Source organism: Argiope bruennichi, chromosome 6 (assembly GCF_947563725.1).
Source record: "Argiope bruennichi chromosome 6, qqArgBrue1.1, whole genome shotgun sequence".
NCBI lineage: Eukaryota > Metazoa > Arthropoda > Arachnida > Araneae > Araneidae > Argiope > Argiope bruennichi.
In genome coordinates this window covers 98,039,688-98,057,897 of record NC_079156.1, presented here as the reverse complement: position 1 = coordinate 98,057,897, position 18,210 = coordinate 98,039,688, and the positions used below count along the sequence as shown (strand labels likewise).

Genomic DNA, 18,210 nt, shown 5'->3' with positions numbered 1-18,210 from the left:
TAAATTAAAATCAGTAAAAATATTTGGTTTTAGAAGTCCATGGAAAGAACAAGCGGGAGAATTCTTCTTGCACCAGATTTAATAATTTTTCTTTAAAAAAAACTATTTCCAATTTTTTTTTTGCTTTCATAGAAAAACAATGCGTTTGTATTAATTTAAATGAGCAAATAACAATTCTAGTTAATCAGTTTGGATTTTATATATTTAAATAAAATATTATGAATGACCATTACGATAACATTATATTTATTTGCAAATAAAAAAGGTATTTCTTGAAATACAATTTAGTCTATGGAAAATAGAGATAATTATAAAAAAAATAAATCTTCATTTCATTTAATATTAAATTCAGCTACGATTATTTAAATCGTTTCATGCAAGTTAATAATATATTTTTATTTTTTTCTAATATTATGTTTGCATATTTCATTTGTTAAATTTTTGTAAAGGTATTTCGAATGCTTCTTTTATTAACATTATATAGCAAAAAAACTAAAAATAAAGAAAGCCAGAAAAAAAAACTGATAAACAAGTATGTAAAGAAATTTTCATTTATTTTTTGTAACAGATAAAATGAGATGCATGAACATTAAAACAACGAATATGATTCTCATTAAAAATTCAATACAAATATTGATTTTTTTTAAATGAATTGTGCTTTCTTATTTGATAACGTGAGCTTTAAAGCACTTTTTCTTTAAGCAATAAAAAAGTTACACAAGCCCACTTTTAAGATAAGATTCACAATAAATAGTTGAGTCACAAGACATATTCAAAACAATGATAAATGTTCAGGATAAAAAACAAATGACATTTCAATTTCATTGATTATTAATTTTGGTGACTAGTATTCACAAGATGGCTTTTCCATAGCCAAGTGCAACTGGAGTCCCGTGGATGCCACTACCAATGGACAAGGGAAAAGCAGAAATTCCATGCCCGGCAAATCCAAGGGGAGCTCCAGCGACATGACTGTTGCCAACAATTCCATGTCCACCAATGAGTCCATTGCTGAGGAATCCAGTGTGACCTAGAGCAAGAGGGGATGCAGCAACGGCGACACGAGCTGCAGGGGCTACATGGCTGATGACTGATTTCTGAGATGATACTGCGGTTCCATGACCGAGAGCGAAGGGAGCACCAAGAAGGCCATGACCAGCGACAAGAGGAGCAGCAGCAATTCCATGTCCACCTACGATTCCATTGGCAATAAGGCCCTTTCCATAGATTCCATTACTAGCAAAAGCGACAGGAGCAGCTGGAGCTACATGGTTGATAACGGATTTCTGAGATGATACAGTGTTTCCAAGACCGAGAGCGACGGGAGCACCGAGGAGGCCATGACCAGTGGCAAGATGAGCAGCAGCAATTCCATGTCCACCTACGATTCCGTTGGCAAGGAGGCCACTTCCATGGATTCTATGAGCAGCAAGAGCGATAGGAGCAGCTGCAACAGCAACGGGCGCAGCTGGAGCTACATGGTTGATGACGGATTTCTGGGATGACACAACGGACCCATGTCCGAGACCGAGGTTTCCAACTCCAAGAGCGATGGGAGCGCCATAAATTCCTGCACCAACAGCCAAAGGAGCAGCAGCAATTGCATGTCTACCAACAAATCCATTAGAGAGGATTCCATGACTGGCAACTCCAATATGAGCTGGAGCAGCGGCAACGCGGGCGGCAGGTTCTACATGGTTGATGACTGCTTTCTGAGACGATACTGTTGCCACTGCGGGAGTAGCGATCAAACTTTTTCCGATTCCTAAGGGACCAGCAGAAAGAACTGGAGCACCATATCCAACAGGAGCGATGAAAGAAGCATGGACTGCTGCTAAAGCAGCACAGAGGACAAGGACCTAAATTAAAATTTATTCATTATCATTAAAAACTTTATTAATTTAATGAGTAACAAAAAGAGTGATTGTTTTTTATAAATGATAATTTTTTTCTATTTTTTAAAACTTTTCTATAGTTTCCAAATTTTATAATGTATTAACATTAGTTATGCTTTTCCAAGAATACTTATTATTCTAAATGATTCCCATGATCTTTGAGTATTTGCTTGTTTTAAAATCGGAAGAATTTTGAACAAGATATTCTTTGAATTGAAATCTTCAGATTTGTAGCAAAATTTCTTTTTATGTATAGAGTTCTGCTTTTCTTCATATTATTTGACTATGCTACGAATAAACTTTTGTGTATAATATATTTATATATGATACACCAAAATTACCTTCCCTCCACACATATATTAATGCTAAACATTTTATAAACCTTATTTGAAGGGGTTTTTTTTTTTGTACTTCTAATGAATATTTCAAATTCCAATCCAGTATAAATAATGATAATTCTTTTTCAAAATCCGACTGAAATTTCGAAATCTTGAACAAGAATTCCGACACAATTAAATAAAATTATAATTTATGCTTTTTTTGAAAAAATCTAAATGTTATATACAATTTTATTTGAAAATCTAAATATAAATCAATTGACTTTTGTCATTGTGAGCAAATATTTCTTTTCTACTGCCATTAAAGTCTTTATAGTTTATTTAAATTACCACAATTCAAATTAGTATTTCATTATTTTGAAAGCTGATTATTAATTGTTCATTACCACAAACTAAATGATACTTTTTAATTAATTAATTCACGTTCAAAAACATTTCTCATAAAACAACAAAAATTATATGCTTACCTTAGCGAACATTTTCAGTAGTTGGTTGTTTGCAACTGGATGTGCGAATGCTTTCATTTCTGCGCGCTTAGGTTTTTATATAAATTTCAAGGTGAAAAGACGCAGGCCTTTACAAATTTTGAGATACAAAGCCATTTTGTTGTCAACAAATTAAAAATATTTTTTGTAAGTCATTGATTGGAGATTCCTTTATCCATTGGCGAAATGACATTGGAAACTGGACATAATGCCGCATTTGTCCGATATCGCTTTCTATTCCAACTGGTTTTGTTTCTATCAGACTTATTGATTACTCCACCCTAGGCTGTTTAGAAGGCTAATTAATTCATTTATGATGCATATCACATCTAATTAAGAACTACGTCCTTTGCGTTGAACGTCATACGTCCTTTACCACTTTTGCTTCATGGTACAATATGAAAGTTTCACAAACATTTTTGTTATGCAATTATTTAGGAACTATGCAATACGAAATTTCTCGTTTTATTTCTCAAAATGTTCCTTAAACATAAACTTAAAAAAAACTTTTATAATATTTATCTGCATTATTATCTTACTTGTATTGAACAACTGACTCAAAAACAGAATAGAATATACGAGTCATTCGGATTCTTAAGTAACAATATGTCGCTTGCTTAAAATAGCCACAAATCATTCTGCAAGCAAAAAGACAAAGAATAAAGTTTCATCCAGGAAGATCCTTATTTTAAGTAAGAAGATAAGATAAATCAAAGTCATTATGATTTTGTATGTATGTGCCGTATCTCCTTCAAAAAACTCAAATTCATCTACATTTTGCACTCTTATTTAAAAGAAAAGAAAGAAAACTTTCAGAGATAAACCACAATTAATTGATTATTTAGTTAATAAGAAAATGTTTCAAACTTTTCAATTTTTCAGCAATGACTTTGAATAAGTTTTTTTTGTTCCAGCTTAAAATTCCAATTTTTATCATTTCTAAATTTTTTCATTTCATTTCATTTTTATGCAAAAATTTCCCTCAATTAATTTTTAAAATTTTAATAAATAATTGAATGGATGCAAAAATTTTGAAATAAAGATATTTAAAAATAATCTGTTGTCAGGAAATGGGAGCCTTCGAATATTCTATTCCTATTTATTAGCATTTTTTATACTTCAAATTTAGTTAAAAATTTTTTTGGTAACATTTTTTTTTAGATTTAAAAGAATTGAAAAATTATGAATAAATGAAAAACACGCTCGATAAAATTTCTTATTCCTTATACAAATCTATATTTTCATCCAATCTCGAAAAACTTTCATAGAAGTGGTCTTAGAAAGTAGAAAAATATCGTTATTATATTTTCGAAGAGAAAGCGATAATTATAATTTCAGTTAATTACAATTAAATTTGTCTTCCCGTGATATTTTTCTAAAAATATTTTACAAAATCTATTTTTACACCATATTAAAATAAATCAAGTTAATAAAAATAGCTTTTCAGTGACATATATTTAACATTATTTTTTTTATACTTAAAGCTTTCCAAAATTAATTTTATAACCAATATGTTACAGTTTCTTTTGTTGTCTAATTTCGTAATATTGTATCTTTGAAGAACTGCTGACTGAATAAATTAGCAAAATTCCAAAGGAACACCAAAAGAAAAATTTAAAAGCAGAGTATAACTATCTTTATCAGTAACAAAAATAGGTTAGTTTTATTTTAGTAATGAAGAAATATCTATTTAATTAACTATCTCAAAACATTAATTAGAGTTTTTTTTTAATATTTCAGTGTATTCGAATAAAATTCGATGTATGTAGCATATATTAATAAATTATACAGAAAATTGCTATTAGAGGTTTTAATGGAAGTCTGGCGCAAATGATGTTTTCATTTTAATTAAAACACATTTTAGACAAAAAAATTTTGTACTTTATGGTATTTTATAAATAAAACCATTTTTATAGTAAAAATATTAAACATGAATGTATTTCAATCTTGAGAAATGCTGGATGTAGCAACAAGTATAAAATTGAATTATTTATTTCTTGAAATTAGAAACACAGATAACAGAAATGGTAAAAATTAAAATACTTGTCATTGAAATAGGATTATTACAATAATGAAATAGAAGGTTAAAAATGTATACATTTACTAATTAAAATATGTGTTCTTAATATGGAATCTATCTTAAGTTAATGATGCATATAAAATCTTTTTCTCTAGGTTTTTCTCTCATCCTATCGTGAAATTCTCTCTCTCGCTATCCTTTGTTTCTTTGCAGAGAAGTGAGAGTATAATGAATGAACATACAAGGGGTGTTCAAGAGAAAAGGTAAGGAACGTCGGAATAATGTAACCGTTAACATATTTACTTATGCCGCTATGGGAGTACTTAGCGAGACATCTAGGAATGCGATCGGAGTTTCCGGCGTAGACCGGAGTATTCGCGGGCGCCCGTATAATACCGAATTTTGAAATATATTAAAAAAAAAGAGAAAAAATAACGAGGGCCGCAGTGGTCTGGTCTCGGCTTCGGAACCAGAGGGTTTTAGGTTCGAGGCCCGATTCCACCGAAGAACCGTCTTGTTAGAGGGTTAGGTTCCCGTTAAACGTCCGAGCCAAACGTCCTTCATCGCATATATTTTGAACCTTTCCTTCTTGATTTATCCTTTGACTGTAACGGATCTATAATTTTGTTGTTTAGACAATATATTGAATTTATTTAGCTATAATTAAAAGATTTATAGACAAATGAATAAACAAACTGACAGACAGTTCTTCTTTGGACTGGTTTAGTTCAAAATTTGACACTGGTCTATCTCCTGCTGGTGTGGTGTAGAAGTTTGGAGAGGAGTACCAGCTCAGGTATCGTCCTCGTCATCTGACAGCTGTTCAGAATTACGAGGTCTGTCTCCAAATAGCCCTAGCGTTGCTTTGAAACGGGATGTTTTAAACGGACGTCTCGTATATGATATATTTAGTTTAGTTTAATATGACTTAACTAAACTAAACTAGACACGGATCTAAAAATAAAATCATTCACTAAATTTCATCTATCTTGTTCATTTATATTTCGAGTTATCGTGTTTACGCGAATGGAGTAGAAATATATATAGAATGAATAAGAGTTTTTAAATTTAGAATTAAAAAATAAATATAGAATTTTCAAATAAAAAAAAATTAGATGCAAAATTTTAGAATTTAATTGACATATCAAATTTCATACATCCGAATTTCGTATTTTTTTTCAAATTATCGAGTACACAGGCAGACCTAAATTGACAGACGTAATTCCTAAAATGTCTCTCACCGATTCAAGAACTATGAAATTTGGATATTCATCTAATTTCCAAGGTCAAATTCTTTTACGATGAAAATGATTTCTCTTAGGATATATCGTATACGAGAAAGTGAAATAAAAAAAAATCACGGTAATTAAAAGGCGGAAGTAATATAGAACGATAATGCTGGTATTGAATTTCAAGGATAGGTTTTGGATGAGAGTAAAAGCTTGCCTCAATGTCGTATTGAATACTTCAGTTTCAGATTGCTATCAGGTTTTTTTTAATTAGTGACCCATGGGAAGGAATATTGGAAGGACATAATGATGTAATTTTCTAGCAGTTTGAAACACGAGTATAAAACAGAAAAGATACTGATCTCTTCAATCATATCTTATTCTCAAAATGATCGCTAAGGTAAGTTGACTTTCACTTTTTAGGTTTTTTTTAAAAAAAATATTATTGTTTTTGCAGTTAGAAGAAACATCCTTTTTAAATTCATAATTTAGTAAAGTCCTTATTATTCTCTTAAATTTTTTTTGAGGAAACAGATTTATTTTATTGAAAATTTTGATTAAAATTTTAAGAATTTTGAAATTTTAATTAAATAAAAAAAAGGACAAAGTTGGTTTTTGGTTTGATTCATAAAATTATTTATAATATTTAGGTAAGATTAAATAATAACATGCTGTTTGAAATGTGTTAAGCTGCGTTTTTATTTCAAATATAAATATTTCACCGTTAAAATATAATATAGAAATTCTAAAGAAATATATAAGGATTAAATTGATTTTTAAATTTCCTGATTATTGTTTTTAAGCACAAATAATTCACGATAACACATGGAATATTTTGTGCTCTCTAATAACTATCGAGATGAAATTAAATTATTTTCGTTTAAATGTGTTTTGCTCTTAAATTGAAAAGATTGTGAAATCACATTAAAATAAAATTTAAAAAAAATTCTTATTATGTTATAACATTTACTATAATATACATTTATTGTATTTTTTGTTCCTGTAAATTATTTTCATACGTTTGTGCCTGTACTGATGAATTGAACCTATCATTGTTACATCAAAAATTATTTTTCGGAATTAATTTTGAAAAATCAACTTAAAAATTTAATCAAGAACTTTATTAAGCATGTAGAATCGTTAAATACATCAAATACTTTTTTTTTAGATTTAATGAAACGATTAAATAAAACCATGAATTTAAATATCCAATCGTAGGCCAAAAAATAATTCATATTTCTGAAGACCATCTATAGGGGAAAAATTTTGTAAATATTATTATATTGTGTTAATTAAAATATTAATTAGTCGTATAAGTTCTTTTCTGCATTTTAAAATAATTGTTTGGCAATATCTTTAAGATAAAAACTATCATATTCGTAAATTGTAGGTCTTGTTTAGTAAATAATGACAGGATTTATTATCAAATTATCGGAAGATTCCTTTCATATATTGCTGAAAATATTTTATAGTTTTAAAACCTAGCAATGAAAAATATACTCTTTTCATTCATTTATGAACACGATACTTTAGAAATCTGCAAGTTGGAAGCACTAAAATTTCACATCTTATTGTTTGTAAATTCAAATGAAATTATATCATTGTTAATAAGCATTTACACTTTGAGTCCTTTTTATAACTACAGAAAAAAATGACCTTCTAACTGCAGAAAAAAAGACATATCTGAATTTAATGCCTTTTCGATAGAGAGCTAGAAAGAAATATGGAAATTTTGAATAACTACAATGATTCTTTTTTTTTATTATTGCAAATAATATTAAATAAAAAAAATATCAGAAATGATTAACAGATTAAAAAAATTAACAAAGCGAAATAAAGGGAATTTTTTATTTTATAATCAATGCATTTAACTAATTATATAAGAATATGTTTCTTTTTTCCAGGCACTTCTCCTTTGCGCTGCTGTCGCAGCCGTTCAGGCTTCAGTCATCCTTAATACACATCTTATCAATACTGGAGTCAGTACCAGTTCTAGGCATCAAGATGTAAGTATGACATTTCCAACTTCAGTAACACCATTTAGAAAAACGCAGTTTTTGCTCTAGTAACAAACATGGGTACTTTTTATTTGGTCTGTAAGATAATGATAAAATGTTTAATTGTTAATATAGAAAATATTGGCTTTGTAACTTTAAGTTTAATATTATTTCAAACAGCTAAGCAAATAACTACATTTTTTTAAAAACTAAATAAATCGAAATGGTAATTATATCTTCACACACTAAATTAATTTCACTAAATTCTTATTGTCAGTAATAACTGACGTTGACTGTTTGCTGAAATGATGATGACGTCGTGTCCACGTTACCACGGAAAGGGGGATCAGTAGCTTCTGAGGGTAAAGACCACTGTGCACCCGAGGGCAAAAGTCTGACTTCTAGCTCATATGAAGATGAAACTCACACATTCGCTTGCACAACCCCTTTTTTACAGGGGGGGGGCATTAACACACCTCACGGATAGAACACAGATGAAGAATAACCATGCCCGAGCAGGGATTCGAATTTGGGGCGCCCAGATCACGGGGAAGATGCACTACCCCTATGCCAGGACGCCGACGTTTGATGAAATATTATTATTATTAGTCATATAAAATAGTGATGAATATCATCATAGGATATTTAAAGGTGATGCAGGATTTTGCTAATTTTTTTTTTCATGTTAAATGATTTACAATCCTATTCTGGCTTATCATAATATATATTATTTGAATGCAGTTTTGGCCTATGAAATTCAGAAAATTTGTTTTTATTTATACTAGTTAATTTATTATTTATCATGAATGTGCATAGTTAATGTATCAAATCATGATTCTTAAATTTATTTTCTAACTATCTCTGTATAGGAGGAAATATGTTTTGTGACCCCGTTTCCTACAGAAAAAAATTAATGCTATCCCAGATTTAGATAATTTTTTTAAGAAAAAGAGACATTACCAATGAAAATGATATATAACTAAACGAATGCCAAGTTAAAAATAATTAACTATATAGAATATATTATTGAGACGTGGTGCTCCTGTTTTAAAATCTGCTTTCGTTTCTAAATTATGAAAGATCTGAAAGTAAAAGGTGTAAAAACTTTCATGCCCTCAATAATTATGTATTCAGTCCCATTTGAAGTGGCACTCAAAATTTGAGAAGACAAACCATAAAAGTGATAGTTGGTTTTTAAAAATCATTTTGAATTGAATTTTTAAGGATATATTTTAAAAATTAGGAAAATACTACGATGCTAAAAAATGAATACTTCCATAATGTCGAATATTTCTTTTATTTTAGACATACGGAAACTACGTTTTCGGTTATGACATCAAGGACGGACTCGGTGTCTCCAACTCTCGATCCGAAGTAGGAGATGCCCACGGAAACAAGAAGGGATCCTACACCATTGCCGACATTGACGGACGAGCCCGACGAGTTGATTATGTTGCTGACGGACACGGATTCCGAGCTGTCGTCAAGACCAACGAGCCTGGAACAGCTGCCAGCGCCTCGGCAGCCTCCCTAATCGATAGTCCTTATGCCGCACCCGTGGTTAATCACATAGCACCAACTTCACCTTCTCTCATCGGACATATTACTGCTCCATTGGATGCTGTTGCCCCTGCCGCCATCGGACATGTTATCGCTCCATTGGCTATTTCTGCTCCTCTAGCTTACGGTGATGTCCTCAGTCATGAAACTGGTCTGGGATATGGAGCTATTATTGAAAATAATTTGGGTCTTGGAATCGAGAAAGCAGTGATTTATTAAAATTTTAGAGATTTAGTCAAACTTATGAATATGTGATAGCTAATTTATTGTCAAATTATGACGTTATGTACAAAAAAATTATAATAAATGAAATTATAATAAAATTTATTTGTGTATTATTCATTATTCCTTGATGAATTCATCATTTATGCAAAAAAATAATTCTGACGAATTATTTTCACAATAACATTAACGTAGCAGAGCTTTTTATTACAGCATCATTTATACTAATTATTTAATTTAAAAAATATTAAATATTAAAGAATATTTTTGATTCTAAAGAATATTGATGGTTAACAAAGAAAAATGATAAAAAAAATCAAAATAATGTAGAAAAATTTGATATTCATATAGAATCGATAATAGAAATAACATGATTGATATAGAATAACATAATTTAAAGTAAACTTCTTATGGTTTCTCATGATTCGAGAAAAACTTATGTCTTATTATTGAAGATTTTTCCTTAAAATCTCATTCTGATCATTAATTACATAAATAGAAGCAGTCATGCTTACTTTTCTTTGTTGAATCTTTAATGCTACCTTTTACAATATTATTTTCAACATTGTCTTATGCAGAACACATGTATTTGGATAACTGTATGTTTTTTTCATGTGTACAGTAACACAATTATATATTAAAAAACTTGAAATTTAAAATCCTTTTTTTTTGCATTAAATTTTTCGAAACGCGTCCAATTATGGTCGAAATCTGACAAAGTATCTCTTTTGGAATGCGGAATCTGTTGATATTCTTGACGATCAATAAAATTTAATAAAAAGTTCATATTTACAAAAGCTTTTCTTATAACATATCCTTTAACATTCACACTGAAATATATGTTCTTAACTATGATATTTACTTATTTGCGCACTGTCATACATATCACAGGAAAATATTATATAGAAAAAAGCTTTTGTATATGAGTTATATAATGGAAATAGTTCCTTTCGCGTATTTCCACTCTAGCAGCTGCCTAGGGCTGCTAGGTTGGGAGGTGGCATTAAGGAAGTCGATTAAAAAACTTTATTTTCTTTGTTGACAAATTTAGTTGTAAAGATACAGATTATATGAATGATAAAAACATTAGGATATTGTTAATTCTTTAAGTAGTATAATTGGTCCTTATAGTTATTAAAATATTTATAAATCCGTTATAAAATATATTCAAACATGGATATCGGCTTCTCTGGAAAAATAATAATTAAAAACAAATACTTTTCACAAAGTTAATAAAATAAAAAAAACGTTAACTTAAAATAAATAATTAATAACTTTAAAATGTGCTGAAATCTAAAGTTAAATTGACCATCGCATTAAAAAAGGGACATCATAATGTAAATGGCCAAGGGTCGCAAAGTATCTTAATCCGTTACTGATGGGTTCCATTAAAATAGCCAGAAGAAAAGCATACCGGGGAAACTAGAGAACAAATATTAATGGCAAGAAAGTCAATATTGCAAAACAGATGATTTCTTCCTTTTATTGCTCTCCTCTTGTCCTTTTACAGTATTTATTTAACCCTTTAAAGGGCCATTTTTTTCTAGTCATATTATGTTAAAATATTTTTAGGCTCGAAATTACAATAAGAAAAGGGATTCATTTAGCTTTTTAGATAAATTTAATTTGATTCATTAATTAATTTGATTAATTAATAATTAAGTAACAAATCAAGACACATCATTTTGTCTGAGGTAAAGAACTGAAGCATCTAAATTTCTGACTTACTAAAAAAATTTGTCAGAACTGATGCCAACCTACAGAATTTCATACAAAGCTTGATAAATTTGGGAGGAAGCATACTTCCCACGGCCCTAGAAAGGGTTAAGGTACTTTTCCGTTAGCCGGGTGCAAGCGAAAAATCGCCAAATAATGTAGAATTCCGCCAAATTACTTACACCAAATTCGCGTTTAGCTCACAATTCGTTAGCGAAACGCAAGCGAAAAATCGCCAAATAAGGTAGAATTCCGCCTAAATTTCTTACACCTAATTCGCGTTTGGTTCAGAATTGGCGACATGTGCACCCGGCCAACGAAAAAGTATCTATTTAAATAATTAACCGATTCACTATTCTTTATACCATTTAATTCAATATTCTATTGGTTCAGCCAGTAACCCGGATATTGTGTTTCAACTCCAGTTAATTCCAGTTTACATCTTAGAAAATCGATTCGTTACTATTTAAAAAGTTTATTTTTTGAGGAACATATGTGATTTTTTCCCCTTCTATACACTGAATTTCTGAACTTTAATTAATTAATTTTGTTTTTATAAAAGTGGTTTGAATTTTATTTCTAAGTTCACATGTTTTGAGAAACTACACTGATTTTTTGTATTACACGTTTCAATGCTATTTTACCTTTTTAAACCTTATTTTCTCATATTCTAAATTTTTGTAATATATTTTTTAAAATCTTGATAAAGATAAACTAAAATCTTATGCATATTTTTGGTCCAAATTTGATAAAACGTTTTTTCAGTATATTCTGATGTTCTTGAATTAAAGAATTTAATTATAAGGATTTTACAATTGTCATAATGTTTTACAAAGCGAAAAAAGTGAAACTTTCATGCTATTTACTAGACGTATCCAAATCTTTAATACTGAATAAAAATACAATCTATATTTCTTGGTTTATGAACCAGATAATACATTTCTTATTTGCAAGATTTTGAATATATTATTTCACAAATTTCTAAATTAGATGATTTTGACATTATACCTCTTTTAAACAAATCTTTCCAAAAACATATGACTTTTAACTTTTTTTTTATTTGTATTTCATTGTTGCTTTTGCAACCAATTATATGTAAAAATATAAGTATTCTTTTAAAAATCATTTTTTAAAAATATTTATCCTGAATAAAAACACGTACTTTAACATTTAAGAAACATTTTAAAGAAACGTTTAAAGTATTAAAGAAAACATTTTAAGAAATTTCATCATAAAATATTATTGAAACAAGAAGAAAACAAAACACGGCTTTTCTATAAAACTTTCTGTTTATTACCACTTTTTTTCCTTTTATCCTTATCATATGACCTAATTTTTACAACTAAAGGGTAAAAAATAAACACAATCTTTACGTTGTATATCAAAGAGATCAACAACTCAGAATTAGCATATTCTAGCAAAAAATGAAAAAAAAAAGCACTTTCCGTTTCATTCAAAATATTACTTTCGCTTTTCAAAACGATGTGAACAACCTACTTACGTCGAACGGTAAAAGAAAACTGGTTTCCTGTATTACGTTCACGAATTACTCGCTCAAAATAATCACTCTCGTGTAATGACCATTTAGTCAAATCATGTAGGCATGACCTTGAGAAGACTGATATGAATTTGCTGTGAAATAACAAGAGATGTTATCGCTTTGGTGATAATTATCTTCGTATTTATGTTTCATTGTAGTAAGATATCAAAGCTTTCTTCAGGGGATTGATTAATCACTTAATCTGTTTTTATGAAAGCGAGTTTCCTTTTATTGCTTTTATATTTTTTTTATCTACAATTAAGAACTGCTCATAGGATTTTTTTTAAACTGAGACTTGATTTGAATTGAGGTTATTACCTGCTTCGAATACACTAATGCAATGAAACCAATGAAAACAAAAATGAATGGTTAGTTATTCTAGATTATAAAATATGTTTACAAGAATTTTATAAAAATGGTATAATTGACATTTTTTTTCCATTTATTTAATCGATGATAAATTTATATTCTAAAATGCTTTTTTTTTAAATTTATACTTAAAAGATTAAGAAATGTGCTTCAGAAAGTTATTATTAGTCACTTTAAATATTATTAAAATTATTGTTATTAATTAAAAATCGCATATTAATTACATTCATTTTTGTATTCGTATTTTTCAAATTAAATTCCGAAATTTCATAATAGTTTAGAATTTTTCTTTATTTATTATTATTCATTTAATTTAGTTTTTATTCGAATTTAATTCCTATATATATATATATAATTCTTTTAAAAAATGCTTTAATTGTCAGAAAATATTATAATTTATGTTGTTTGAGTAAAGAAATGTATTTCTTAAAAAAATTACGAAATCTAATTTTTTATAAGAACCCCTGATCCTATAAATCTTTTTTAGCACAATATTTTAAAACTGTAACATTTTATGTAAAAAAAAAAAAAAAACTTTTATCCTTTTTTTTAATCTAAAACTGACCAATTTACGAAGAATTGAAAAGACGAATTTTACAAATAATTTAGACGAATTTTACAAATAATTTAAAAGAATTTTACAAATTATTTCTGGGTCTCGAGTGAGATTTTAAAGGAAATTTGAAATTATGCTTCGTTGTACTATTCTTTCAAATTGTTCCACAAAATAATCTATATATAGCTGATATTTATATTAAGCAACTAAAATTTAATCAATTTTAATCATAAAATTATCATATTTTAGAATGTCAACAATTTTTTACCATATATAACTGATAGAACCAGGGGATCGTATAAAATGGTAGATTTTATAACTTTTTGAGAAATGTATTTACTAACTCAAACAGCATAAAATATAATATGTATATGCTCCCGTCATTTCAAACATTTTTCCGACTAGTCTCATATTTTTATTTCTAATTGTTCAGAAATTAGCTATCGGAGCATGATAAGAGTAGACACCTTGTATATTTTTGCAATTTTATGCTTAACTTGCTCAATTTTTTTTGGACCCACTTTTATTTACCTAATTTCTGAGCTGTAAATAATTTATGTTTGACATTTATGCCGTATTGATTTTTATGCCAATATTTAGTAATTTTAATTTATTCCTTTTCATACTGAGAAAATTCTTGTAAAATCCTTTATGTTTCACAGATTTTCATTTTTATTTGTAAATATTTGATATATGCTATGTTTTTTGTACTTGTTACATTTATTATATTTCTGTTAATTTTAAAAATCCTTTTACATAAATTTCAAAATTTACTATTCTTAATTTATTATGTACTTTATAAATATATTACTATCATGCCTCCTTTTTGCTAGAGTGCCTTTCTCCCATATACCAATTATACTATATAAAATATACTATATAATAAATATACTTTAATAGAAATAAATATACTATATTAATATTTGATAATGATTCACTTCGTGTGTTTTTTTAAAACTTTTTTGGGCTATAAACTGCTGAATATGAATAATCCGTGGTTTCTTTTGTTAAAAAAAATTCAATAAAATACGAAACCAAAAAAAGATGTGTTTTAATTAGCAAACAACAGCAACTAAAAAAAACAATTTATGTATTTATTGGGGAAGATGGAACTACTTTACTTCTGGAAGGTCCTGAGGTTAACACATCAACTTCTTTCCTGAAACATTGCACTTTCGCATTTCATTGCACATTTGTCCCTCGCAGGTCTAAATAGGGTCAAATATAATTATGTTACATAGAAGGTTGGGGAGTCGAAAGTTAAACTAAGGCCGTCTTAACAATCTGACAATGGCATGGATTGAAAATTTAAAAGTTCATTGCCCTCTTCCCAACAATGTAAAAAAAAAAAAAAAAAAGGAAAAAGAAGGAAAAAAAATCCAATACTTTTCAGAGAAAATACCTATGAAATTTGTTACATCTTATTTCAAAGGCATAAAATTGCCTTCATAATTAATAACTTTACATCACATGAAACATAACAATATATAATAAAATATGCAATTAAAGTTTCAAAGCGTAATTTCTGAAATAATTATTTTGCATAATTATTTATAAGAAAATAATGAACAATTATTTACCTATTATATAATTTTTTAAATGAAAAAACTGCTTTTTATTCGCTTTGTAATTGATAGATAACGAGTCACCAGAGTCATGGCATTTGAGGTTTGTTGTGCCAGTATTGTTTGAAATATTTGAGGAAAATTATTATTACATCGTAGTAAGTATTTACATTGCCCATGACTGCGAAATGGTGACTAAAGAGGAAAAGTAAAGTCTTAATTAACACCATATTAACAGCAAATGAGTTTAAAACAATATAAATTGTTAATTCTTCATTTAGACGCACCGTTTGTGACAACTCTGATGGATACTTTCTAGTTTGCTTATCTTTTTCAAATCATGGAAATTTTTCGTTTCATGACTAGCTATTTAAGCTAGTTTCATGACTAGCTACTTAAGCAATACATGTGTTAATTCTACATTGTCTTTTTAAATAGTAATGGGATATTCATCGATATCAGATGAAGAGAAAGCGAGAAGAGAAACCGAGCGAGAATCTGCCAAATGGTATGTTGGCAATGTACCAAAACTGGTACGTTGGTGGCAACGAGAAACTGAATCAATATTTAGGCATTGACATGCATAATTCGAGGAAAATATCGGGGTTGGTGATCACTCACCAACCTCGATATTATATCACTTAAAACTAAATTCAGTCAGAAGAAACAGAATGTAAAAGAAATCAAGATGATAGAAATAAGTGTCAACAATAAAGTTTATTCGTGTGCGAAAATGGCGCTTAACCAACGCCAGATGGGCAATCTTTATGTCTTGCTTATGAAAATTGATTTTAATATTTTCAAAAACTATTAACTCACAAAATTTTTTTTTATTGCCTTAAAACTCAAAAAAAAAAGTAATAATAATAATAATGATATCAGTTTTACTTTTCCGTACAATTTTTTTCTTCGCTTTTAATGGCTTCTTTGATCTTTATTATGATACACAATTTTGTAACGCTGTTTTAAAATTCAAAACATGTCTATCAAATCACGCGATTGTGTGCTTTTGTCACTGTTAAAATTATGATAAAAAAAATTGCTTCTCTTTGGACTCTGACATTGAAGCAGATTATCGCTTCCGCTTTTATTTCATAGAATACACATTTTCACAATTTAATATTTAGATTGATTCAATTAAATTCATGTTTTTCAATCGTATCAAATAACAAAATGAAACAGAAAAAAAAACTCATATTAATCATTTAACAGTCGCAAAATTAATCAACTGGAAGAATAAACTGGTCGCCAAAGGCGGCTAACTTTTATAAACTATTCTTAACGGTGAATTATAAAATTTATTTAAAATTTAAATTTTTACTAGAATTTTACTAAGGAATATTCTACACGTCCTTGTAACCTACTTCTTTATTACCTACTGTCTATTAGCAAGATTGTGCATTAATTAATTTAAAAAGTGTAATAATGTTGGTATGTGTAAACTATTCGCTAACTTCAGAATACTTAATAGAACTTTATTGTTATCAATCGAGAATTATCAGAATAATGCGCATGGTGCTGAGTATTTGCATATGAGTTTGGATGCAATGTAGATGGAATACCGAGAATGAATATTTGTAATTTACTGTACTCATGTATGCGGTGTCCGGAGCGTCATCCTGGCGGCGCTCGCGTCATCACTCAACAGCCAATACGAAGCCATCTGATTTCCGAGATTAAAACTCTGTATTCAGTTATGAAAAAGCGTTCGTCGATGTAAAACGGCCCAGTCGTTCATCAAGTTCATTAAATTCGTTTGTTATCATATAGTGTATCATTATCATATTTTTTCATCACTGTGATATAATATTAGTTAACTCAAACGGAAATAAATGGATTCAGTCGTAAATTACCGAATAGCTAAAAGTTGCAGAGCAGTTATTGAAGAAAATGGGTACAGATTACGTATCAGTCAGACATATCTCATGACATTTGGCTGATTTATGATTTTCATTTCTTACTTATATTACTTCCGATATTATGGATTAATAAAAGTAAGAAATTCTTTAAACATTTAAACAGAGATATTCAATGTTTGTTTATATTTTTATTATCAGTGTTTGGTTACACTATTGTTATAAAATAAGCCGATTAGAGAGACTTCATAGAACGAAAAAATAACTGTCTATTAAAAAGTTAGGCAATTATGTATAAAAATCCTGTATAAAAAAACTTTTAACCAAGTTCTAAAAATGTTTCAATGAAAACAGAAAAAATGTAAAGGACGACAAAGCTTTTTGAAAGAAATTTAATTTATTTTACATTTGTTACAATTACTAAAATAAATAGAACGTCAAATCTGAAATTGAATCATTGCATTCTTTTTAAATTAATCAGAAAGATTCTTAAATAAGAGCCTTTCCGAATCCAGCACCCAAGATTCCTGCTCCATATCTGAGTCCGTAAACTCCTCCGTGTCCGAGTCCAGCACCATATCCAAGACCAAGAACACTGGCACGTCCGACAATACTTCCGTATGCAAGTGGAGCAGCAATGGCAGGAGCGGCGACAGCGGCAGCGGTGTAGGCCAAAGGAGCAGCAATAGCAGGAGCAGCATAGGCCAAAGGAGCGGAGAAGGCAGCAGCCTTTCCTACTTCAGCTTTGGCGTTCACGGAACCGGTTGCTCCATCTCTGATGTTATAGCCATAAGCATAGTTACCAAAGGCCTGAAAAATAATCAGCATTAGAAAATGATATTTTAAATCTCAAAATGAACGA

General features: G+C 29.0%; 2 protein-coding genes across 2 annotated transcripts; one reads left to right on the top strand and one right to left on the bottom strand.

Annotated features, from left to right (window-relative positions):
• Positions 1 to 729: 729 nt before the first annotated feature.
• Positions 730 to 2,812, bottom strand: LOC129972759 (uncharacterized). The gene is made up of 2 exons (XM_056087010.1): positions 2,701 to 2,812; positions 730 to 1,859 (listed from the first exon to the last, which is right to left on the bottom strand). Exons 1-2 carry the CDS (start codon positions 2,755 to 2,757, stop codon positions 852 to 854), a joined length of 1,065 nt encoding a protein of 354 aa, XP_055942985.1. The 5' UTR covers positions 2,758 to 2,812; the 3' UTR covers positions 730 to 851.
• A 3,543-nt stretch (positions 2,813 to 6,355) lies between these two features.
• On the top strand, positions 6,356 to 9,743 carry LOC129971865 (adult-specific rigid cuticular protein 15.7-like). Its single transcript, XM_056085842.1, has 3 exons — positions 6,356 to 6,367; positions 7,872 to 7,973; positions 9,270 to 9,743. Exons 1-3 carry the CDS (start codon positions 6,356 to 6,358, stop codon positions 9,741 to 9,743), a joined length of 588 nt encoding a protein of 195 aa, XP_055941817.1.
• Positions 9,744 to 18,210: the final 8,467 nt, after the last annotated feature.

Coding starts and splice junctions, on each gene's coding strand:
- LOC129971865 (XM_056085842.1), top strand. Junction 7,974..9,269: donor CCAGTTCTAGGCATCAAGAT/GTAAGTATGACA, acceptor CTTTTATTTTAG/ACATACGGAAACTACGTTTT.
- LOC129972759 (XM_056087010.1), bottom strand. CDS start 2,757: ATGAAAGCATTCGCACATCCAGTTGCAAACAACCAACTACTGAAAATG. Junction 1,860..2,700: donor TACTGAAAATGTTCGCTAAG/GTAAGCATATAA, acceptor ATTTTAATTTAG/GTCCTTGTCCTCTGTGCTGC.